Source organism: Echeneis naucrates, chromosome 21 (assembly GCF_900963305.1).
Source record: "Echeneis naucrates chromosome 21, fEcheNa1.1, whole genome shotgun sequence".
Classification (NCBI taxonomy): Eukaryota; Metazoa; Chordata; class Actinopteri; order Carangiformes; family Echeneidae; genus Echeneis; species Echeneis naucrates.
In genome coordinates this window covers 927,631-953,322 of record NC_042531.1, presented here as the reverse complement: position 1 = coordinate 953,322, position 25,692 = coordinate 927,631, and the positions used below count along the sequence as shown (strand labels likewise).

General features: G+C 43.4%; 2 protein-coding genes across 2 annotated transcripts; both read left to right on the top strand.

Annotated features, from left to right (window-relative positions):
• The first annotated feature begins 361 nt into the window (after nucleotides 1–361).
• dusp19a (dual specificity phosphatase 19a) lies at nucleotides 362–3,598 on the top strand. Its single transcript, XM_029529941.1, has 4 exons — nucleotides 362–584; nucleotides 791–837; nucleotides 1,254–1,406; nucleotides 3,390–3,598. The coding sequence occupies exons 1-4, from the start codon at nucleotides 362–364 to the stop codon at nucleotides 3,594–3,596; spliced, it is 630 nt and encodes a 209-aa protein (XP_029385801.1). The 3' UTR covers nucleotides 3,597–3,598.
• A 6,379-nt stretch (nucleotides 3,599–9,977) lies between these two features.
• Nucleotides 9,978–25,153, top strand: pde1a (phosphodiesterase 1A, calmodulin-dependent). The gene is made up of 16 exons (XM_029530697.1): nucleotides 9,978–10,480; nucleotides 15,838–15,864; nucleotides 18,712–18,840; nucleotides 18,960–19,142; nucleotides 20,239–20,305; nucleotides 21,004–21,120; nucleotides 22,461–22,601; nucleotides 22,780–22,880; nucleotides 22,969–23,094; nucleotides 23,198–23,299; nucleotides 23,640–23,760; nucleotides 23,891–23,972; nucleotides 24,076–24,196; nucleotides 24,276–24,460; nucleotides 24,546–24,677; nucleotides 25,089–25,153. Exons 1-16 carry the CDS (start codon nucleotides 9,978–9,980, stop codon nucleotides 25,151–25,153), a joined length of 2,202 nt encoding a protein of 733 aa, XP_029386557.1.
• Nucleotides 25,154–25,692: the final 539 nt, after the last annotated feature.

Genomic DNA, 25,692 nt, shown 5'->3' with positions numbered 1-25,692 from the left:
GAGTCAGTGTCCCTGTTAATGTAATTCATGATCTGATTCATGTTCCGATTGTGATTTCTGTGGGGTGGACAAATTAACGTGAACCGTCATCCTTTCTACCTGTGGACCGGTACAGTTGGACCAGGGGATCTAACAGCTGCCTGCAGTTTTGTGTCAAAGAAGGACCAATATTTTCTGTGAATGACAACATTGGCTCATCTCCTCCTGAGTTGGTGCTAACACATAAATCTTTCCACAACCGTCTATTATTTTTCAGGTTCTAGCCAGTCCAGCCCGGTCCAATCCAGTCCAGGTCCAGTCCAGTCCAGGTCCAGTTCAGTCCAGTTCTGTTCAGTCCAGTCCAGTCCGGTCCAGTCTGGTCATGCAGTCCCTCACTGAGGAGATCCAGAGTTTCTCTCGGACCAGGCTGAGGAAGCAATGTACCCGAGTGACATCACTGAGTGGCCGTCGCATCATCGAGACCTGGAAGGGTTCAACAATCACTGTGGTGGAAGACCCCGCCCCCCCCGAGAAGATGCTGGGATACGTCCCTGATACTTCCTGGGACCTGCAAGTTGGTTCTGTCAAGCCCTACCTGCTGTTAGGTCAGTGAAATACTGAAGAGTCTTAAACCTTCAGTCGGTCTGATGACCGGCTGTCAAAAAAGAATGTATTGGAGTCTATGGGAAAATGTCCCTCCTCCTCCCTCCCAGTAAACATGATAAGTTTATGGACTTTGTCTCTAGTTTCAGACATCAGTACATCAGCTGGGCCTTTTTCACTGATTGTGTATGTGTGTGTGTGTTTGTAGGTTCTCAAGATGCTGCTCATGACTTTGGGACTCTAAGAAAACACAATGTGAGTTTCTTTTATCACTGCTCAGCCTTCTGCAGGATGCTTTCATTTCTTTATTTATTCAAGTGTTTACTTATGAGTTTACTATTTATTAAAAAAAAAACACAACTCACTGTTTCCATAGAGACATCATACCACTTGTTTCACTCGAAGCATGATGGGAAACCTGGTATTCCAAAGCAAAATAAGAAAACAACAATGAATGTCCTTGGCAACACGTAAACCCGTTGTATCAGAAAAGTCCATTTCATTCTGCAAATAAAAGCTGACCAATGAGGAAAAGGATGAAAATGTCACGACTGAGGCCTGAGAAGGAAATAAAAGCTGCAATATTGACAAAGATAAAGAACAATGAACCTGCCTGGATGTTACTGTCATGGTGTGTTGCTGTATTTTTCTGAGCTTCTCCTCCTCCTCAGGTGTCTCATATCCTGAATGTGGCCTTCGGTGTGGAGAACGTGTTTCCAGACCTGTTCATCTATAAGACTGTCAGTATTCTGGATCATCCTGATGCTGATCTGCTGCTTCACATCCAGGACTGCTGTGAATTCATCCAGCAGGCTCGCAGTGAGGTAACATCTCTGTCAACATCCATCAATTTCATAGCTATTGATCAATCAAAGAATTGATTGTTTTCTCGATAAAGTGTCGTGCAGGTTCATGTGAAACAAACAAAAAAACAAACAAACCTGGAAATGACTGAAACCATCAAATTATAAAAATAACACTTGAACCTTTTGACAACAAGATAAACTAACATGAAACTTAAAACACAAAACTACCGACATTATTTTGACAAAAAGGAAGAGGACATGATTTCAGATAGACGTTCAGTTGCAGGAACTGCACCATTAAAACTTTTGGAAGCTGAACAAGGTGAGAGCTGCTGTAGCTCTGCTGAAAACAAAAGAGCCGACCAGGTCAGACAAGCAGAAACTATCCCATGATGCCAAGAGATTATGGGCCAAAGAGGACAAATCTAAGGATGTGAGAAGGAGGGAAGAGTCCTCCTCCTCCTCTTCCTCTGCCTTAAATAATAGATGTGTAGTTTTGTTCATGTTTTATTAAACTGCATACAGATCAGATCTCAGTGTCATACAAGCTTTTAGCAGCGAAGCCTGCAGTTCACCTTAACATGACACCACACACACACACACACATATATGCAGTGAATCATTAGGCCGTCATGAAGGGTATAGAGTTACAGGAAGTGTGTGTGTGTGTGTGTGTGTTCATCATGATATGGTTCTGTGTGTGTGTATGCGGAAATTCCAACCCTGATTATCAAACTGATGCTTTTACTTTGAAGTGCAGGGTCAGATTACTCAGCAGGCCATCTGGCTGGTAATGACTATCAGTTATTGATGTTGCCATGGCAACGGGTGCCAGCACCACAACAGCATCTTGTGGTCCAGTTCTTGACCCCGGGGACACGTATACATGTGTAATGAGTTGTCATTACTTAATGTGTCTTTGGCCTTAAATCACAATTTTCAGCAAATGAAACAAAAGTTCCAGCTCAGATATTCACCCAGACAGACCTGAGACGGATTCTGTGCTTCTTTATTCCAGTTTGGTCTCATGTCTTTGGCCACTGTTTGAATTACAGCTAAAATGTTCGTTTTTTACATGACTTCTGGCTTCAGAGGATTCACATATTCAGAGAGAAGCTTTGGACAAAACCCTGGATGTGATTTGAGGCCCATTTGAATATTTATATAAAATCTTTTCCAGCTGTATCAAGTTAACTATCATCAGCCTTTATTTTTTCTGTCTGCCAAATTTTTGTAGTTTTGTATACAATGTATTTTTTGTTAAAACCAGTTGAGTCTTGTTTTAGCTGAATAATCAGATTTATACAAACAGTCGAATCAAATATTGGCTTTTGTTGAAAATAAAAGGTGGTGAAGGGACCAAACCTGGATCCTTGAACAGTTGCCGCTCAGTCTGGTGGACTTGTTTGTTTGAGGCTCTCAACACAGCCCTGTTGTGGTTCATCCTGATATCTGGGCCACAGTTTGTGATGTAAACCTTCCATGTTGAGGAAAACAGAAACTGTAATGGAGAAGCTAATGGGAATCCAGAGACACCAACAAACAAGCCACCTATTAGCTAAACAGCTCATCAGTGGAGGAGTTTGAGGTCATGGTGAGCTCAGCTCTTATTGGCTGTCGGTCTGTGGAGCCCTCTAGTGTTAAGACAGCATCACTAAAATTAAATTTTGTGTCCCAGCAGCTTCTTAAGGTGAATCACTGACCCTTAAAAGATAATGTTCCAGTTTTAGCCTGTTGTATCTCAGGAAAATGATTCTGAAGTAGAAAGAAAACTATTTTACAAGGAAGACACATGCAAACATAATAAAAGGCAAGACTGGATGAAATTATGCACTGGTAGGTCCGATTACGTTTCTCTCAGGGTCGGGTGGAGACCAAACACACAGCTAAAAGACGAACCTGGTGTATGTGTAATTAGCCAACTGCTTGCGATAATGTGTGCAGTCTCAGTGTCCAAAAAGAAAATTTAATTACTACCATCAACATATTTTCCCCCCTCAGAAAGGTGTGGTGTTGGTCCACTGCAATGCCGGTGTCTCTCGGGCTCCGGCTGTGGTCATTGGCTATCTGATGTCATGTGATGGCCAGTCCTTCGACAACGCCCTGTCGTTGGTGAAGTCAGCTCGGCACGCCGCCTGTCCAAACCCTGGCTTTGTGGAGCAACTGAAGAGCTACAAATCACAGATGATGAATGGATCCAAGCACTAAAGGAAAACATTTAGAATTAGACAGTTTAAAGGCTTCAGGGCTTAAAAAGAAGCATTTGTGTGAACAAATCTCTGTATTTTTACAAGTGTCGGGTCTGTTTTTTGGCCTGAGAAGGACAGATCTGGATGTGGTTTGGCTTAATCCATCAGGTGAGAACGTGAGGTTCAAATGAAATATCAGCTTTACTGAAAATAATCTTAAAATTGTTTTAACTCAAGATACCTCCAGCTGGAAGAGAAAGGCTGGATGGATTTTTCATTGAAATAAAGAAACATAGATAGTTATTTGCCCAGAATTTTCGACCAAATGACATTATTGAATTTTTGCATGTTATTATTGATGATGTCCTTTTTGTGCTTTGGTGCTGTTGTTGTTAGTCACCTTTGTGTTTTGTTACATTACATCAATATGCAATCAGACCCATCTGCTGTTTGCAGTGGGTAGCCACAAACTCTGGAATTGTATTTCTAATCATAAGAACCTTAATAAAAACTTCAATGAAAGCGGAGACACTGTTTGGTGCTATTTGTTTTATATTTATCTGCACTCATACATGAAGACTAAATGTTACAGAATCATATTAATTCGTATTAAAAGTCATCAGTAATATTACCGACGCCATGATTTTTGTTGTTTTCAAGTGCAGTCGGGAAAATCCGAAAGCTGCAAGAATTTCCTGGCAAAAAACCCCAACAACAACAACAAAGGAAACTTGTCCACACGTTTATGTACCCGTTGGTTTTTAATTTTATTTTTAAATATTTGGTGGAGGAAACATGAAGAGGAAGAAGAAAAACAAGGAGACCTTTGTTATGACCACCTTTGACGACGTGTCCTGAACGCAGCATCATGGCGGCCATAACAGGTTTGCTGTTCGTGTGTCTTCGTGGACAGCTGCTGAGCATGTCGACGTTTTTAAACGTAACATACGAAATATCAGCTTTCTTTATTACTGTAGTCACATATATGTCGTCAGGATCGTGTTTGGGACATTTTTTGAAGAGATTCTCGTTTGAAGTCGTTATGAATTCGTCGGGAACGTTGAAGCGCTAAAGTTAGCTAAACTAGCAGGAGAGCCGACGTTGAGGCAGCAGACCAGCCGGTGTATCAGCTCAGGATCCGGACACTTTCACGTGTACACACCGACAATACTCCGTTCACCGGTCAGAAGATCCGTTTGTACCGGCAGTGAAAAGGCGCGTTTTTCAGACCGACATCATGACCGGGCGCCATTTTGAAAACTACGGCGCCATTTTGTCTCACCGAGCAGAAACACTCAGCTGGACACAACTTAAAGTGTAAAATCTATTTTAACGATTTATAAAGAAACAGTCGTTATGTAATGACGCCACCTGTTTGTGTTTATATATTTAATTTTAAAGGAGTCAGACTATTGAAGTCTATGGGAAAACGTTCTGTAGTTTAAAGTGTTATGTACTGATGGTGATGTTCATTACATGATCTGTCAGATTTAGACTTGGACAGGTTTAACAGCAGAAAACGAGGGTCAGTTCATACAGGTGAAGAATTCAGTTTAATTGAAAATCTGTCCCCTCCCTCTCTGTCTGTGTCTCTCTCTCTTAGAAACACTGACCCTCCTCTCCTGGATCAAAAGGGCGAGAGACATCAGTCCACTTCTGCGTCTGAGGGAGAGGGAGCAGCTGTCAAAGGGCTGTGCTGAGCAGCATGTGGACGGAAGTAGGAAGATGTTTCTCCAAAAGGTAGAGAAGCACAGAGATACTGAGTCTCCGTCGTCCTCCTCCTCCTCTTGTGGTTTCTGCTGAAGATGGGCTCCTTCTGCTCATCTCTGGACAGGAACATGGTGGTGGTGACGCCACATTGGGACTCTCCGGTTCAGACAGTGACAGGTCAGACGGTCATTTTCTGCCACTCTCTCTGTCGTGATAGCTTGTACCTTTTCTGAAAACGTGGATTTAGTCATTTATTTTAAATTCCCCCTATGCTTGTTGTCATATTCTTCCATGTAATGTGTAGCTAACAGTGAGTTATGTGTGCACAAATGCAAAGACAAAATTATAATTCTGTTTAAATGCTGGTCATCCTCTTGGCCTAAGTAAAACAAAATGAAATACTCTGTCAAAGTTTGGACACCTTGTGCTCTGAAATAAGTTTGATTGCAAACTAGTTGAACTTTTCCAAAAACTTTGGAATATGAATAGAACTTTTTCCTATTTCATAGTAAATAATACATTTTCTATTGTCATATTTATCAACTCGAGGAGGAGTATTAATCTTAGACTGTGAAATGGGAACAGGAACGTTCAGTTACAATTAGAAATCCTGTGTCATCCGCTGAAATGAAATAAGTATTTGTGTGTGTGTGTATATATATAGATATATATATATATATATTTAATAGTTTTCAGTGACATCTCTAAATATTAAAGCTTCAGACAGAATGTCTGTTCACGATGTTGCCTAAAAAACCTTTTGACATAGAAAGACCTGAATAAAAATGAAACACACACACTCGTGGTCATCTAATTGTCTCTTCAGTGTTTATTGCTGATTATGAAGAACCAATTAACAGTAAATTAGCCAGGTGACCAATCAAACGACTCATCTTTTGCTATGAGGGCTTGTTTACGACCACTAGAGCTGCTGTTTGTGGACGTGGATTCACTGTGGTTCCACTGTCTGCCTCAATCTGAAAGTGTCTCTCATTATTAGGGACCACAGATCCTATATAAACCTGAACCTGGACTTTGGCTCTGTAAAGTGGAGAGAGAAAGCAAGGCGTGCATTAGGGGCCGTGGTTACTGAGTGATGGACAGACTGTACCACACATGGCGACTTGCCTGACAGTCAGGATGGGATGGCAACTTGGTTGGCTGTAACTTGTGGAGGAAAAATAGCAGAAGCTTCTGATCTCTGTTAATCTTTGATCTAGTCTTATATAGTCTGTTCAATGTTTCTGGAAGTCTGTTGTCTGGCCTCTTCCAGTGTGCTGGTCTTTTGGGTCTCCTCTACCCACTTCATGTCTTTGTTAGTGCCTGGTGATTTATTCAGGATCATTCAGACTACTCCAGATGAGGGTGCAGTGAAAACCAGACAACCTGAACCCTCTGAACACAGATCCATCAGGCTCAGTGAACCATTTCAGGACCAGTAATCCCTGACCAGCAGAGGGAGGCACAACTACACTGAACAAATCCACACAAGGGGAAGAGGTATTTTCCCAAAAATGATGTATGATAGAATTCATTCGATCACATTAACTGCAATTTTACACAGAGAGCATCATAATTTCCTCAGGTGTAACAAGTAGATCAAGTCAAATTAAAGTATTAAAGTTAAATAATGCAGTTTTCAGTTTCTATGGTGTTTTCAGTCAGTTCCAGTTGCTGCTTCTCTTAATTTCACCTCTAGTTTCCTCTTAGCCTTGTCTATTTTTAGGGCTGGCGTCTCTTCGGTTTTGGGAGGGTCAGCTGTGTTCAGAGAGAGAGAGGAATTGTCAGCCTCTGCAGTGCTCAATGTGACCTTTAATTCATTGTTTTACTCTTTGGTCAGTTATGTAGGGTCTCATTTGTTTTTGTGTTATGTTTAGTCCACCCTCAAAGTAAAATCACATTATTAAAAGGCCAAAGAAAGTTTTCCATAATGGACTTAAGTTTTCCAAGATAACTTGGAAACGTCCCAATTCAAGGTTACATCCTTCGGAAGACTTGGTTCAAAGGACAAAGCTCTGAACCTTCATGGATCACAGCCATCTTGATTTTACCTTGGTTAGCTAGGTACTATCTTGCTAGTGTCGGGCAGCGACTCCACTGATTGTAAAAAGATTGTTTTGAAGTCTATGGGAAAATGTCCCTCCTTCTCCGTGATTTATTAGTTCAGTAAACATTTTCATGACGAATTTATGGTCTCAGTCTGTAGTTTCAACTCTTCAGTACAGCAGTTTTTAAAATAAAAACAGAATGGCCGTCAGCCAAACCAATGGGCGATGTCACAGTAGATTTACGCTTGATTGGCTACTTAAATTTGGGAGACAGCCACACTTGACTTCACTTGGTAAAAGGCTTTTCTTCCTCTCCCTCCATTAGGTGACTCTTTGCATCCAATCAAAGCAAGTCATCTGCAGCATCCAATCAGGTGCAGTATCGGAAGGCATGTCCGTGGACTGACCAACCACTGTGCTGTAAAAAGCTCCAAGACCTGGTAAGGCATTAAAGATTCAGGCAGCACAGTTGGAGATCCCACCATGTGGCCTTGGGTTTGGGTCTGGACCATCATTGCTCCCTCTCTCCAGAACCTTGATTTACTGAAATTACTCAGTAGACCCTTAGGATGTGTGACCTAACCACTTGGCCACATGGGAACCCCAAGTCTTTTGTTTTTTAAAATGATGTGAGGCAGTGTAGAGAGACACGAAGTGGGAAAGAGAGAAGGGCTTGTGGCCTGTCGATTGGGGTTTTCTCTTCTCTCTGACCAGGAGAGGTGGTTTCTCCTCTGATGCTCTTCCTGACATTTCTTCTGTTAAGGCTGCACCTCTCTTCAGGAGGCTTTAAAGAGTGTTTGATGAAATTGCCTGTCATGTACTGTAATTTAAAGCTTTGAAGCCTTACTTTGAATATAATATCCAACTACTTCTGCCTCATCCATTGTATTTGTGTATCAGGATACATTTCAGTTTGATACTTGAATAGAAGAGAAACGCTTCCATAGCCACATTCAGTGTTGGTAAGCTCCAGCAGCATCTGTTCCTATGTCACAGAGGGGGATGAATACAAACTGGTGAGGCATTTCTTTGGAAAACTGCCTCTGCTAGAGCAGAGACTGGGTTGAATTACTAGTACATCTCACCATGAAGCTAATAGCTTTTATAATTCAGAGATAAATGGGAAGTGTGGTGTCAGTATTCCTGGAGCTGTACTTTGTCTGGGAAGTCCAAATCAGGGCTATATTGGCTTCTGCTACTTGAATTGAGTCCAAATCTTTGGATTTTAAAGGGTCATCGTGGTTTAGTTTTTTTCCATTATACCATTAATGTATGTGGGTTGTAGTAATTACATCAGACTCATTTTGCTGAGTTTGAGGCACAGTGACAGGAAGTAGCCCCCTGGGACGGTCATCATGCCTAAATGTGTGTTCTACCAGGTGATACTCTCAGTTCAGCTAATTTTTGAGGGAGGTCTCCAGTGGAAAGATGTTGACAAACATTGTTGTTACACAGGTTCATCAATAGGTCTTCGGGACAGCAGATTCCTGATGTACAATTCTGACTAATTTCTTTGCGTCAAAGGAAATCATAACGATTCACAGGATAATTGCATTTAGCTATTTGTAGTTTTCTCAGAAGGCAGAAAAAGATTCGTGTGGGATGATGAGGCTAGCAGACAGGTGAGAGTCTCCTGCTCCCCTCAGATTGTTTGAAATAGGTTTGCTTGGAGAGATTATTTTTCAAGCCAACTGTTTATTTATCTGCTGCTGACGTCCTTCCAGCCCAAACTTTTATTTGGTGGCTGTACTGACCCACGGAGCCTCTGGGGGGCGCCAACAGGACCTACCACTGTTTGTCTGGCTCTGTCACTTGACCAGAGAGGTTTCTGTGACTCTCGTTTTCAGGAACATTACATCATCATTGTCTAAACACGACACACATACTCAACTCTCTTACTCTGCAAAGAAATGGCTCAACACACACACACACACACGCACGCACGTACACTCACCTGCAGCTGCTGAGTAAGTGAAGGACAGACTGAAAGCTCCCTGTTTGCTGGTTTTGTCTGAATGTAAAGTTATCTGCGTTTGAATTTGGGAGGGAGGAAGAGGAGGATGGTCCGTCAGCTGCAGGATTCCATCACTCTTAGCAACCGTTAGTGAGTTACCACGGAAACGCTGTGCAATGTTCTTTGGTTCTCCTTTGTCCTCCTCCATTGCTTTCCTCTCCCTCTCCCTCCCTCTGATTCCATCCTGTCTTTATTGCTGGTCGTCTTCCTCTGCGCGTTGCTACAGCAATGCTCTGGGACACTCAGCTGGTTCCTTTTTCCGCCGCAGTGCTGGAGCGCAGAGCTGAACTGAAGGAAGTCATCAGCTGATCACCTTGTTTAATCTTTGGCAGTGGTTCAATCTCATTGATCTTGTCAACTTTTTCAAAAACAATCACTATACTTTGTCCCGTGATCTTTAACAGATCACGTTGTAGCTCATGGTTTTGGATTGGATGGGGGGACAGGTGACATCACAGGAAGTTGGATGAAGTTTTATTGAAGCCAACTGGCAGCGATTAGCGTCGATGTTTTCACAACTCCGTTGGTCTGAGAGACACCCGGACGGTCAGAGACTAAACTCTGCTCAGTGAGCACAATTCTACAAACAAAACTACGACACCTCCTTCACCTCCTCACCCACGCTGAGATGAACGAGGAGGTGGAAGAGTTGCAGCTGCCTGAGCAGGAAGAGGACGTGCAGCAACAGGAGGAGGAGGTGCAACAGCAGCACATGCAACAGGCGGGAGAGCTTGACATGGAGGAGATGCAGAAACGTGAGGACAGAGAACCTGAGGAAGTGCAGCAGCAGGAGAAGAAGCCAGAGGAGGAGCAGGAAGTAGAAATGCAACAGGAAGAGGAGGTGCAGCAGACTGAGGTGGGGCAGCAGCTGGAGCAGGTGCAGATTGAGGAGCATCACCAGGAAGAGGAGATGCAGCACAAGCAGAATGAGGTGGTAGAGCAGCAGCAGGAGGAGGAGGCGCAGACTGAGGGGATGTCATGGGCTGTGGAGCAGCAGACAGAAGTCCAGCAGCAGAGTGAGCGGGAGCAGGAATTTGAGGAGGAGGAGCAGCAGACTGAGCAGGTTCAGGACTTTGCAGATGGTCTGGAACAGAACCATAACAACCAGGTCCTGATCCGACTGAGAGGAATGTGAGTAAATAGATCACATAATCAGCTGATGATGAAAATGTAATAATGTGATTGATAACTGACGATGCTGCTGTGAGAACCAACAGTGATCGGTCTGTCATGGTTAGTTTTGGAATCAGATTGACAACCTTACAAATGGCATCAGTGTGGCAGTCTGGTTGCTGCAATGATGTGGGCACAGACTGAGGAGGATGAACGAGAGAAAATGAGTTGAGAACAGTGGGTGTGCAGCAACATCACTCAACATGAGGGAGAGGTGTGTGTCTGATGAGATGACACGTCTTGTCTGTCAGATAGTTTCTCAGTAACTAACAAGAGAACTCTGCAGCAGGAACGATATAACCACACCTGTCTGAAGCTGAGCCTCTGAGCAAATGAGGTAAAAAAAAAACAAATCAAAAACACACGCACAAAAAAACCCAGCATTTCTTTTTGTGCTCCATAGTTGCCATGGTAACGGCTGAGTGTTGCGATGCAGCAGAGATAGTGAGGGGGAGAGCGAACGAGCCTTAGCACATGGCCGCCACACGCTGTGCACTGAAACGTCTGTACTGGAGTCTAATGAGCAGCAAACAGCTTATCATGGAATGAACTAAAGAGCTCGCACATTCTGTGAGTCGGAGGTAGATGAGGAGGTGGATTGGCCTGGACGCAGCCTCTTTGCTCCTCCTCACATCACTAACAAATACGTTACATTCAGCATAGATATGCAGCATAAATAACCTAAAGATAAATCTGCCCATCAAACTGCATGCATTCTCTTCTCCACTTTGGTTTTTGCAAAGCGTGATATAGCCATAGATGGGCCCCAGTACCCTTCTACGTAGACGGAGACACTTAATCCAAGTTGACTGCATCCACTTTGTGCCCATTAACCGTAGGTTTTAGTACCTTTGTGTAAATTTTGTGTCTCTTTGAGATTATTTTATGTCTCTTTTAGGTCATTTTGTGTCTGTTTGTAGTAGCTGTGTGCTTGTTTCTTTTCTGCGGGTTGCTGGATTTTCTTACCTTCTGACAGAGCCTAGCTCTGGAAGATTAGAAAACTGAAATCCTGGACTGAAGCACTGTCCAGCAGAGTCCCGTTTGAATAATTCCCTGGTCGATACTCCCCCCGCTAATATGTTCAATAAAGGGCCCCAAATATTAAGAAACTTAAATAGAATACTAAATGTCTTCAAGGTATAGATAAGAAATAGCCTTTTTTTAAAGTGAAGCTGATTTCAGCTCTCTCAGGATTATCTTTTTCTATGACCATACGAAGCCGGAGGGCTTATTGTGATGAAGTCAAAAGAGTATTTGGAGCAACCAGATAGCACATCTTGTATTAATAGCAAGACAGAGTAAAAGATTGTAGGACCAAAAAATAAATAAATAAAAATCCCCAACAGAAATTGAAGTTGAAGCCATAATATTTGCCAAATCCTGCAATAAACATTCATATTCATGCGGATGTGTTAACTGTCAGTAGTGATTAGATGAGACAGAAATGATAAAGGTGGGGGAAAAAAAACAAATTCAAATCAGGAGCTAAATTTACAACCTCAGAGGCTCTGCCTTGGCAACAGAAAACAACCGGAGCTTTGTTTTATTATTATTATTTTTTTTTTTATTTATAGATTTATTTTTAGTAAAACTCAGAAGTTGGGCTTCTGAGAGAGACAGGTAATGGGGTTGGGGTAAGTGGTCCTTCACGTGTGCTCCTGCCTGAGGCCCATTAGGTGCACTCTTTAACCACTCAGCCACCAGAGCAGCAGGCCTTGTTTTCTACATAATGTCACCTCCACATCTACCTGTTACAGCACACCGTAATAATTGAGGTGTTGAAATGTTTGTGCCAAATGTCCGTTTTTCTGATGAGTTTATGGTCTCAAGTTTACAGTCCTCAATACAACATGATGATTTTTTTTTTTAAAGAGAAAATGGACCAGAAAGCAGGTGATGCATTAGGGGACGTGGTTAATGTGTGATTGTCAGACTATATCACCTCGTTTTATGATCTAAAATTACAGGACCTTTAATTAATCTGAAGGTTGTACCTGACAGTTTCTGATGCTCAATTAAAGGGACAGCTGTGAACCGAACTTTTCTGATTTAACTGTGTTCATTTGGTTCCACGTTAAAAAGTATTTGTTGTGTGTTTGTTGATGACTGCTCACAGTGCCCATAAGTGTCTCAGATTCTCAGGACCGAGCGTATGAATTGCTCCGTACAGACATAAAGAGCATGTTCAGCTCAGCGATGAATGTCTGTTCGGTTTGGAGGGAAAACAAATAAGTGTATTGAAGTTTGATTTTTTTTTTTTTTTGGGGGGGGGGGGGTCGTCCTACCTTGTTTCCATGGTAACAGCAGAGTAATAAAATGCAGCAAAAAATGACGACTTGTATCTAATTCTTTTTTTTTTTTTATCAAACCAATTTTTTATAGAACGAGAAGAAAATAGAAAGTGCTTTTGAAAAGTTCATGAAGCTTCTTTATGGAGGGTTAGGGTTAGTTAGAACAGAAATCAGTTACAGGTACAGTTCAGTTGTTGGAGTAATAAAACATCGAAAGCCGTGGGATTCGTTTGATGTCCAGAAAATGACTAAAATGATCTGGATCAGACACCGTTCTTCTTCTACACTCCTGTTTTCATGTCATGCTTCGTGCAGACGAGACTGGCCTGTGAGAAATGAGCCCACAGGTCAGGTTATTATGACTTCATCACAGTGGCCAACATAGTGACGAAAGGAGCAAAATGAAAAGTGCTGTCATGTGGTTTGTGGAGCGATTTAACCACTGTGACTTCACTCGTCAGTTTCTGAGCTTTTTTGAAGCCTCCAGTTTGTCATTTGATTGTCAGCCTTCTTGTCTTCTTTTTTTAAACCAGACAAGCCCATAGTTTCTTTGTTACTTCAATACAATGCATTTTCCAAATTGGTCTATGGACTCAGTCTCTAGTGTACAGACTAGGTTGGATCTGTCCCTCACTCCTACTCAGCTCCACCTTCTCCAAAAATGGTTTCTTCTGTTTTGTTACAGATAGGAAGCAAATTCATGTCTCCAGAACAGCTTAATCCCCTAACTCTAATTACGGTAGGATGAACCTAATTCATAAAGATCCCTCATCTAGTGTTATGACGGTGGTGAAGATACCATCTAACACGGCGCTTCAAAAGAAACCATTGGTGTTCAAGTGGGTTCAGCTTCAACTGTAAAGTTCACAGCCCATGATTCATATCTTTTTTAATACCCATCAGAACCAGCTGTTTCTCCACTGGCTTATTCAGTTTATCTTTAATTTGTTCCATATGTGTGTTTGTGCGGCAGAGAGTTTATTATCAGACTGTTTCATTTAAATGGATGCACTGCTGTTGTTCAGGCCAGGCGTTCTTGATGTAGGCGGTGTGGATAGATTTAAGTACTAAAAAAGCGCAAAAAGCCCCCCACTGTGGGCCATTTTGAACAGAGCCATGCAGGGAAGCACTTTGTCTAAGAATAAAATACAATTTAAATGCTCTAAAGTCATAATGCAAGGAAGAAAATGTGCATCGTGAAAGTACACGCCCATTAGCTAAAGGTCGGAAAAATAATCACAAAAAAATCACATCGCATTGACAGACAATGCAAAATTTGCTGTAATGACTTTCCAGGCTAACGCCTTCAGACAGCTTGGTGACTCACTCTCCAGAAACTATCTCTGTCCTCACCTGTCAATGTTGCCTCTGCAGCACGCTTTAGTTTTTTTGTTGGACTATAAAACCACAGTGAAGCAGCCTGATCTACACCAAGCTCTGCACCACCCTCTGCTTTGTAATTCAGTACTGACCCGCCCACGCAGGCCAGCCTACAATTACTAATCGACCGTGAAATAACAGGTTCCTGCTGTCAGTTTTAAAAGCTGAGACATGTCACAGCTGTGATTAGCCGTTGGGGTCAAATCTCACAGCTGTGATTGATTAATTTCAGACCACGCGTTTACATGTAGTGCTGAAATCAGAGCGTCTTCAGAGGTCTGCTTCATGTAGTGGATTCACCATGAACCATGAGTTCTGTCCTGTGTTTTATTGACATTTCCTCTTTGTTTGGGGACCCACAGACCCAAACATCCAGTCGTCCATTACCCATACTTCTTATCTGTCCGGGTTGCAGGGGGCTAGACCCAATCCCCGCTGGACTCTGGACCCAGTCTATTACAGGGATGATATATAGAAACATGCAGAACCAAAATATAGATTCACACTCACACTCAGGGCTTTGGGCAATTTAGAGTCATCATTAAACATCAGTCTGCATCTCTGGTTGTAGGAGGAAGAAGAGAACCTGGTGGGAACACGCACAGGAGGGTGAGGAGAGAGTGCACCAAATTAAAACCTCATGTGGAGAAAACTAATTAAGTCATATCTGTACACTTTGCCACAAACCGGGTTTGCACATTTAATGATGGTAACAAACTGTCATTACGTCTCAGTTATTTTTAATGCTTTTCTTTTTTGGGGGGGGGGGTTGCTGCCCGGAAATTGTCACTACATGTCTGTGGACTTGAAGTTAAAATATTTAATCTCTTTGAATTATTGTTTTCTGTGGCAGTCATTATAGTCATCAGCTCACATTGTGTGGAATAAGGCTGTCTACAGCTAAAAGAGCTGACAGCTGAAACAATAATGTTAACGATTGTAAAAGGCATTGAGGATTTTTAGATAGTACATTACAAATTACAATTGCAATTACTATTTAAAAGTCACTACAGAGTGGAGGTAAGGAAGCCTTTCCCTAAATCTCGGTCCAGAGAGAAATGCTCACAGCCTGAATTCAGAAACTAATAGTCTTAATGCTGATTTGATTCGATATAAAATTGTCTAAGATCTACTAGATGTTCCTTTGTCTCGTAAAATATAGGGTGTGCTCTAAGAACAGGAAAATTCTCTGCTTTCTTTCTGTATCTTTAAAGTGGGCTTATGGGCATTTATTTGCAGTGGATGGTAGAATAATGATATCAACAGGAAGCACAAGTCCCATTGAGTCATAAAACATGTATATCATGTCTTTTTCTGTTCCGATTTGACCGAGTTACATGATGAGTGAATTTTCATGCAAATTGCAGCAGTGGGACACAAACGGTCTGAAAGCAGCTAAAGAGCCTGGATGTGATTCTGAGCCGCTGCAGCTGCCGACTGGGTGGATAAGTGGGGTCTGCAGAGCTGAAAGAGATTGCCATTCAAAAATGATCGTGGGAGCTCGGCCTTGACCTCCTGAACATACACACACACACACCTATTCACATGGTCAGCTTGTGACTCAATGATTTTATGATGAGGACTTTCTTAACGCAGTGTGTGATTGGACCATTTAAGTGACTCTGTTTTTGTTTCTGTTTACAGGCAGAAATATAAAAGTACATCACAGCGGTAAGAGACACACAAACACACACACACACACACACAGGAAGCTCTCAGTCTGAAGTCGAGGGCTGAAGAGGCTCTCACTCCTCCCACACACACCTGTCTGTCTCCATTACCTGTCTTTTCGTCTGTCTATTTTTGCACAGACAAACCCACTCCATCTTTGTCTGACTGAACATATCTATGTGTGCATGTGTTGTGTTGCCTGTTTCTTGGTGAAAGAGGCAGGTCACGAAGTTGTATCGCACATTATTGAACAGACGCTCCATCAATCTGATTCCACGACTCATCTCCCACAAATGGACAGGATGTTTAGGACACTGGAGAAATGTCCAAGGTTAAACTGGCCAAAGTGTTAGAGGAGAACAGCTGTCAACTATTGCCATAACATTTCAAACTCACTTTTCCAGCTTCTCACTCATGAAGACTTTATGCTTTTTCTTTTTAATTGTTATAACATAAACATTTAGGGAAAAGTCCTTTCTGGGTTTGGACCTTCCTTCACTGGACGCCTTCATTGTGTCAAGTGAAGAACAGATGACCCCAGCCCACGCCCTCCCCACGGACTACAACACAGTTCAGTTCTGGGAGTCCACCAAATCATTGCACTTTAGGATTTTCTGCTACTCTATGGTTAAAAAAAAAAAAGACAAGAGAAAGGTATTCAAACAAGGAAAAACCAGTGTTTGAAAGTTCAGTTGGTTATTTACTATATACTGCTGCTCAACAACATTTCAAAGTGAAACCACAATACATTTTTTTTCAACAGTTACAACCCAGATAAAGATTTGAAATAAAAACTCCATATGAACTTAGGGTTAAACCTCCAGCTCTGCGGCTTCAGTATCGAGCTGTTTCCTTCTGATTTTTCACGTTTTTTTCCTGGAAGCTAAACTGTATTTACAGTTTATTCTAATGAAGCTGAAAGCTCTTTGATGCTTCTTCAGTCTTTAGAACTTCCCTTTTTGCCCCGTCTCCCCATTCTGACTCCAGCCGTAACCATGGAAACTGAAATAGATTTCGTCCAGTTTACAGGGAGGTGTTTGGTTACCGTGGCAACAGCAGAGATGCCTGGCCACAGTGGAGTCTTAATGTCTCCCTGTTGTCACTCTCCTCCGTTATAAACAGTCAAACCTGCAGCAGGAGCAGAATAAAAATGGATCCTTGTTCTTATGCCAGGACTGATTGTCCCTGCTGAGTGTCCCTCACGTCCACACTGCATCTTCGAGAGATGAATTATTAAGGAAAAATATCTAAAGAACTTTTGGGAGATTTTATTAGCCTGCGCGGTATAGAGAGACAGGAAATGAGGGCAGGACATCCAGGAAAGTGTCTGTCTGGCTATGATTTGAAGCAGACACCCGTCTGCTCTGAGTTGGTGTGCTCATATGTAACTTAACCACTCCTCAAATCAATTCTCCTCTCTCAGGTTTTCTCAAGGCTTTTTGCAAATAGAGCAGGTCCCATCATGCTCAAAAGGAAGTTACAGTTCCCACCAAGAGCAAGCACCTGGAGACAGTGACAGGAAAAACCTCGAGCTGAACCAAAATAATTGTGGACGGGACAGAGAAACTAATGTAGTAAAGTGTGCACTCTGCTCCAAGATTAAATCATTAGAATTGAAAAAAAATTCTGAACTTCTCAAAGACTCGTCAGGTTTTTCTTCACACTTATAGTAATGCACTTATCATCCTCTGCACATGAAGACTGGAATATGTCGGAGGGAGGGGATAAGGACTTAACCTGTTATATAATAATAATAATAATAATAATGATGTCCATGTCAGTGTACACTTAGTAGATTACACAGTGTAATCAGGCTGTTTTCAACACTTTGTTGGCACAATGGCAGACTGAATCATTGTGAAGAGCTGAAGGTTTAAAGTAATAGAAGTCCTGTTAAGCCCTGCTTTTAATTATGATTGTGCTTTAAGAAACAAACTCACAGGTCCATTGACAAGCTGTCGTCATATTTGATGAGCACTCTTGTTCCCAGCTAACAATGACAGCCAGATTTCCACTGTAAAATATAGGATTTAAATCACAGGAAATTCACTCCGTAGAAATCGGCAGGAAAGTGCATCTGAAATTATTACAGAGGTGGGGATTGGAGATTACCCACCTGTGCACTTAGGACAAGATTAAAACCACCAACTGGAGCAGGTGATGATGAAATCATGCCACCTCAACCAGAAAAAATTAATCCACTCTGAATCAGGCTTTAGGGGAGAGGATTAATATCAAAGATAGCTCTATGTTTACCTGAGCTCAGGGACGTCCTGGCTGACAAAGACAGTGTGAGCTCCCGAGTGTTTATTTCCTGAAAGAAGCTCCCACTACCAACTGTGGGTGTCAGCTGATTGACAGGAGGCCCAGTGTCATGTGTCCATCTGGAGGAAACAGATTTTCATGTTCCTGTCTGATGGTGTGAACAGGACAGCAGCTGTGTGGGGGCAAAGAGCGGGGCTTCCTTCTGTCGGTGAGCAGGTGTATGGAGTCTGAGCGAACTACAATAAAACACTACAGGAGCAGCAACTTTCTACAGACACTGCACTTCAAATTCACTTTATTTGAACTTTAAAGGTCTGTACAGTCTAAAGGAAGATTTCCATGTTGCTACATTGGACGCTCCTATTGGCTCCGATGTCAAAGCCCCCCCCACCACCATCAACATCATTATCATCATACATAAAAAAAAAACAAAAAACAGAAAAAAAAACCCTCAAATACTAAGCCATTTTTAATTCATGAACAAGTAATAACATTATTACAGATGTAGAATTGTACTCAGTTACACATCGTGTACTCTGTTAAGACATAAGTGTGTTTGTGTGTGTATGTGTATGGTGTAAGGCTGAAAGGGGTGCTGGAGCAGATGGACCGTGGCGTTGTGGATCTGCAGGAGCTCCGCAGGAACCTGGAGCTAGCTGCTGCCATGTTGGATGCTGTGTACACCGATGAGACCAGGTGGGATGGACGGAAGTAAGAACGGAATGCAAGGAAGGAGGAGGGTTGATGGGGGGGCAGATGAATGTGCAGAAAATATATCTGTCCCTGGTGATCCAAGCTGTGGCTGACAGGAGTTTGTTTCCGCTTCACAGGCGCCTGCTGGACACTGAGGACGAGCTCAGTGACTTGCAGGTGGAGTCGGTGCCCAGTGAAGTGCGCGATTGGCTGGCGTGTACCTTCAGCAGGAAGATGGGTGTGGCCAAGCGTCGCCCTGAGGAGAAGCCAAGATTCAGGAGCATCGTCCACGCAGTGCAGGCTGGGATCTTTGTGGAGAGGTAATCTTTACTCCTGTCTGTTAATGACTCGAACTGGCCCTGAAATCTGGAGCGTCCCTGACTGACTGATCATATTTCATATAAATGTCATATGAATATGGACAAACATATGTGGACAACCTTCATACTTTCTTTAGTTCAGCTCAATCTCTGCAGTTTGTATCAAATAATAATACAATAAAATCATAATTCATTATAATGCAATTATAGTAAAAACATCCCCTGCTTAAAAACTGAACATCATGTATCAAAGACTGTAAACTAGAGACTGAAACCATAAACTCATCAGGAAGACGCTTACCGAGGAGGAGGGACATTTTCCCATAGACTTCAATATAAGGGAGGAGGAGGGACATCAGCTTCAGTGGTAACTGCTCATCATCAACGTGAGTGTTGGACTTGATGCTGCTGCTGGTTCAGTATCTGGTGGAAAGACAGGAGACTTGAGGCTAATTACAGAAACACACTGATGCGATAAGATGCCCATCAGCGTGTGGGTGTCCACATACTTCTGACCAGGTAGTGGGGGTAGCTGTCAAAGTCCGGTCAGGTGATTGTCTCAAACTAACCATTCAGATGTTCAGTCATAGTTATTTATGTCTGAGAAACTAACAGAAAACAATCAACAACTTCAAAATAAACAGCTGAAAACATCCGGCTGACTTCACTGCAGATGTGATTACAAGGTCGAGCATGAAGTGTAACGATGTTAGCGTGCAGCGAGCTGGAGATGGAGATCACACACGAGGAAACTATCACAGGTCCAATGTCATTAGAGTGTAAATGACTCGCAGTGATAGAACGATATCAGTTCATCTGCCGCAGCTTAATGACGCATGAAATCAAAAAATATCTGCCGCACAGAGGCTCCGCTTTGCCGTGTGTGTTTAGAAGGTGGTCACCATAGCGACAAACAAACCATCCTTGTCACACTGTGGAGGAGGGCGGTTGGAGTGGGTCTGTGTGTGAAGAGTGTTTATACACATTCGACTGTCCCTACTTATGATGATAACTTCTCCCGTGTGTGTGTGTGTGTGTGTGTGTGTGTGTGTGTGTGTGTGTGTGTGTGTGTGTGTGTGTGTGTGTGCAACATCAGGATGTACAGACGGACATCCAACATGGCGGGTCTGACCTATCCTCCCACAGCTTTGAATGTTCTGAAGGTAAAGACTGTTTCATTGTCGCAGTCCCACCAACAGGAAATGACATCATTGTTATTGTGTTAACCCTTCATTTGATGAGATGTTGAAGTCCAGTGAACTCCAAACTGCAGTTCATGACAGAGTAAAGACCCAGACGAGTTATAGTTAGCAAGGAAAGGAAATTTAAATTTAGAGGAAGGGTGGAGGTATAGAAAGAAGTAGTCACAAGAATAGACGAAGTAAGGAAGAGCTGGGAAAGAGAAAAGGTAAAAGAAAGGAAAGTAGATAAAGAAGGAACGATAGGGAAGTAGGTAAGGACATAGGAGGATGGAAAGGGGGAGAGCGACTTGGGAAGGAAAGAAATAAAGTTGAAGGATAAAAGGAGAGGAAGCAGAAAGGTTAAAGAAGTGAAAGGAAGGATATGAGACAGATAAGGAAAAGTCAGTGGTCAAGAGAAGGAGGAAGGGAAGAAGATGAAGGAAACAAGTTAAGAAGTAAGTAGAGGATGAGAGTAGGGGCTCCTGATGGCTGGGCGAGGTAGAGATGTAGTTAAGGAAAGGGGGAGGTAAAGGAGGAAGGACATAAGAATAGCCAGACTGCCCTCTACTGGAACATCCTGCACATTACACCACGTTAGTCCAGGATCCAGAGTCTGAACTGTCCACTGCTCCACATGGTTCAGTCTGGGACATCACCGTGTTTTCCTGCTTGTTTTACAGGAAGTGGATCAGTGGTCTTTTGACGTTTTTTCCTTCCACGAAGCTACCGGAGACCACGCCCTCAAGTTCCTGGTCTACGACCTGCTGACCCGCTATGACCTCGTCAACAGGTTCAGGGTACACACAGCTTTGTATCATTAGCACCTGAGAGGAGAGCACAGCCAGATCTGGATCTATGAGGTCCATCTGGGTTCTGGAAATAATGATCTTTTGTACCTGACCTGACTTGGCAGTGGGGTGGGTGGAGCCTAATGTTTTGATGGGTGGAGCTAAATGAGGCCTGAAGCTGTGAGCCAGTTCAGAGGACACATCCTCCAGTGGACCTGGTCTTCTGTAGCTGTTGTTCTGTTTTATTTCATTCATTTATTCATTTAGCTTTCTGTCATCAGCTGGTGCGTCACCTTGACCACATGTGACTTTCCAAACTGGTTGATGTCGTTACTTTTAACAGCTGTACCATTAAATGAAACACAATCTGTTTCTCAGTGTGGTGACTTTTTCCAGGAAGTTTCCCATGAACTCATGGACATCACCATATAATCATAATCATTTAATTACAACCCTGGGTTTTGTCATCATGACTGATCTCAGATATGGCTGTTATTTCTGTTAACACAACATGTTCACTGTCATAATTACATAGTTAGTCTTTACTACACAACAAAAGATGATTAATTACTAAATATCACTGTAAATGTGCCCACATTTCAATATTTCAGGTTTTTAAAGAAATGGGATCATTTAGGTCCTCTCTGTCCTCTCTGTCCTCTCTCTCCTCTCTGTCCTCTCTTTCCTCTCTCTCTCCTCTCTCTCCTCTCTGTCCTACCTGTCCTCCCTGTCCTCCCTGTCCTCTCTCTCTTCTCTGTCCTCTCTCTCCTCTCTCTCTCTCCTCTCTCTCCTCTCTCTCTCTCCTCTCTGTCCTCTCTCTCCTCTCTGTCCTCTCTCTCCTCTCTGTCCTCTCTCTCCTCTCTCTCCTCTCTGTCCTACCTGTCCTCTCTCTCCTCTCTGTCCTCTCTCTCCTCTCTCTCCTCTCTGTCCTACCTGTCCTCTCTCTCTTCTCTGTCCTCTCTCTCCTCTCTCTCTCTCCTCTCTCTCCTCTCTCTCCTCTCTCTCCTCTCTCTCCTCTCTCTCCTCTCTCTCTCCTCTCTGTCCTCTCTCTCTCCTCTCTCTCCTCTCTGTCCTCTCTCTCTTCTCTGTCCTCTCTCTCTTCTCTGTCCTCTCTGTCCTCTCTCTCCTCCCTGTCCTCTCTCTCCTCTCTCTCCTCTCTGTCCTACCTGTCCTCTTTGTCCTCTCTCTCCTACCTGTCCTCTCTCTCCTCCCTGTCCTCTCTCTCTTCTCTGTCCTCTCTCTCCTCTCTGTCCTCTCTGTCCTCTCTGTCCTACCTGTCCTCTCTGTCCTCTCTCTGTCCTCTCTCTCCTACCTGTCCTCTCTCTCCTCTCTGTCCTACCTGTGTTCAGATCCCAGTCCAGGCTCTGGTGCAGTTTGTTGAAGCTCTGGAGAACGGCTACAGCAAACACAGGAATCCGTACCACAATCTGATTCACGCCGCTGATGTCACTCAAACCGCCCACTTCCTGATGATGCACACTGGGCTAATGGTAACACACACATACACAATTACACAAATGCAATATGTAACAGGCAGGAAGTGGACATACTAACACGAGGACACACAGATACACACAATCACTTTGTCACTCAGGTAACTGTGTCTGTGTGTCTGTGTGTGTGTGTGTGTGTGTGTGTGTGCGTGCGTGTGTGCGTGCGTGCACACAGCACTGGCTTAGTGAGCTGGAGATTCTCGCCATGGTTTTCGCTGCAGCGATTCACGACTTTGAACACACAGGAACCACCAACAACTTCCACATCCACACCAGGTAACACAAATTTAGTGAGTCAAAGCACTAGTTTAGTGTGTTAGCATGCTAACAGTGGCTGCAGCATTGACTGTTGTGTGTCTGTCAGGTCAGAGGTGGCCATCCTGTACAACGACAGGTCGGTGCTGGAGAACCATCATGTCAGTGCCGCCTACCGTCTGATGGCTGAGGATGACATGAACATCCTGGTCAACCTGAACAAGGACGACTGGAGGTGCGTGCGCACACACACACACACAGTGATCAGAGATGAGCTAATCTCCATTGTGGTGACAGATCTCTAATCGTCTTCATTGTGTGTATTGATTTTTGATTAGGGAGCTGAGGTCTCTGGTTATAGAGATGGTGATGTCTACAGACATGTCCTGTCACTTCCAGCAGATCAAGACCATGAGGAACGCCCTGACACAGACACACAGGTCAGTACTGCCACTCTGACCTCCGACCCTCCATTAGAAAATTGAGCTGTTTTATCTACATTCAGAGATCATCAGTAGATTAATGAAGCGGATGACTGAGTAATTGCATCTTCTGTTTCTTCATCATCAGGAAATCATTTCTTTCAGTATAAACACCAATTAATTTTATAAACTCAGACCATCAGAGGGAGTCTGTCGCCGTAGTCCCCGGAGGCTGATCCAGGTTCTTCAGGGTGTAGATCCTGAAGACTAAAGGGATTTCACAGAGTTGGTTGTACTTACATCATCAGTTTGGGATGAATGATTTTGAATGCGATTTTCTTTCTCTCTCTCTCTCAAGCATAGACAAAGTGAAGGTTCTGTCTCTGATGCTTCACGCTGCTGACATCAGTCATCCGGCCAAAGCCTGGCCGCTGCACTACCGCTGGACTCACAGTCTGATGGAGGAGTTCTTCAGACAGGTGCTCACACACACAGTGATCAGAGATGAGCTAATCCCCATTGTGGTGATTAATCTCTGGTCATCTTCTTTGCAATCACAGATGAATAGTTTGTCAGGTTCTTGATTAGTGTGTTGATCCATCCCTTCAGGGGGATAAAGAGGTGGAACTCGGACTTCCTTTTTCTCCTCTGTGTGATCGCAAAGCCACTATGATCGCCCAGTCACAGATAGGTAAGGACCAGAGCAGACCACCAGACTGTCAGTGAATGAACATCTGCTGGTGGTCTGAAGAACCGAACAGCTAACAGTGTTCTTCCTGTCTGTCTGGCTGCAGGTTTCATCGACTTCATCGTGGAGCCGACCTTCAGTGTCCTGGTCGACACAACAGAGAAGGTGATTGGTCCGCTGATCGAAGAGGACAGGAAGGCCAGAGAGTCGGGAACCAGGAGGTCCAGGTACTGCTACAGTCCAGTCACATGATGCTCCACTGAGTCTGAGCCTAAGTCTAACCCCATTAACTCTGCTCAATTCCAGTCTAACAGGAAGTGGCTCCGTCACCGTGGACTCAGTGCAGAGACACAACAGTGGTCGCCACGGAAACAATGATGATGGACAAGTGGACTTTTCTCTGATGGGCATCGACCTGCCGGCTCTGAAGCGCCACCTGTCGGGGGTCATTGCCAGCAACAAGGATCACTGGAAAGAGCTCTCTGTGCACGGTATGCATAAGCACATACACACACACTTAACATTTTGGATTGCAGTCTTGATCAGTTTCCTGCAAACTTAACCTGTCGTGCTCAGAACTGGCCAATAAGGAGCAAGAGGAACAGGAGAAGTTGGAGTCCAACACCTCTGACCAATCACAGAACTCAGATGAGTCCCCACCTGATCAGACTCAGGAGGACATGCCTGCAGATCACCGGACCTGGAACGGTACGAACACCTCGACATACACACATTTATATTGATCTGTATTAGCACAGACACTCTCTCCTGTAAATGTGTGTTAGGGCGTTAATCCTAAAATCATTAGTGAGCTCAACCAGCTGATGTGTATTTATGATACAGATTCAATTAATAAATCATTGATAATTCATTCATTCATTTAATATATAAGAGGAACTTTGGTAGAACTAGCTATCACAAGGAACTCGTGGGATGGGAAACTTGAGCTGCTTAACTGAGCATGCTCACAGGAAGTGACCTCTGCTGGCCCGTCAATCTGGCATTAAATCCACAAACAATAATTACATCTGGACACACAAAGCAACACACACGAGCCGTGATGATATGAAAAACCTGGACACACAGTGAGCTGACCTGTTGCTATGGTGACTGTTACAGGGGCAGGACCGGGCGAGGAAAAGGAAGATGAGGAAGAGGGCGATGAAGTGCCTGAAAACGCCTGATGACGCTCCACGGCAAACTCCCCACTGTATCTGGCGGTAGCAGGTCACCATGGCAACAGGCGGCGCAGTGCAGTGACAGTGAGAGTTCAGCAGCTGACTCAGTGCCCTCCCCCTCCCCCTCCTCTTCTTCTTCAGTGGACCATGAAAAGGCCAGAGCTTATGTTTACAACTGACCGTGAACGCATCACTTTCATCTGGTCAGCTTCTTAGCAGCTTCATGGTCCGTCAGTGATTTTATGAAGAAATGGTCTGTGGACAAATCTGAGACTGAAAGGTCCGAAACGTGGAGCTGTTAAAAAGCAGATGTGGACGTTTTGTCAATGAATGACAGCGACACGTGTTGTTGTTGTTGTTGTTGTTATTGTTTTAAATGTAAAAAAAAAAAAAAAAAAAAAAAGACTTCCCTCTGCTTGGGGTTCAGATTATCATGAGCACTTGATTATAAATATTATAATAGCAACTATCAGCCAATCAGGTTCCACCATTTGGCTCGTTCAGCCTCATATTAGTGCTAACTGGGAAATGTTAGCATGCTAACA

Coding starts and splice junctions, on each gene's coding strand:
- dusp19a (XM_029529941.1), top strand. CDS start 362: ATGCAGTCCCTCACTGAGGAGATCCAGAGTTTCTCTCGGACCAGGCTG. Junction 585..790: donor CAAGCCCTACCTGCTGTTAG/GTCAGTGAAATA, acceptor GTGTGTTTGTAG/GTTCTCAAGATGCTGCTCAT. Junction 838..1,253: donor GGACTCTAAGAAAACACAAT/GTGAGTTTCTTT, acceptor CCTCCTCCTCAG/GTGTCTCATATCCTGAATGT.
- pde1a (XM_029530697.1), top strand. CDS start 9,978: ATGAACGAGGAGGTGGAAGAGTTGCAGCTGCCTGAGCAGGAAGAGGAC. Junction 19,143..20,238: donor GCTGGGATCTTTGTGGAGAG/GTAATCTTTACT, acceptor GTGCAACATCAG/GATGTACAGACGGACATCCA. Junction 22,881..22,968: donor AACTTCCACATCCACACCAG/GTAACACAAATT, acceptor TGTGTCTGTCAG/GTCAGAGGTGGCCATCCTGT.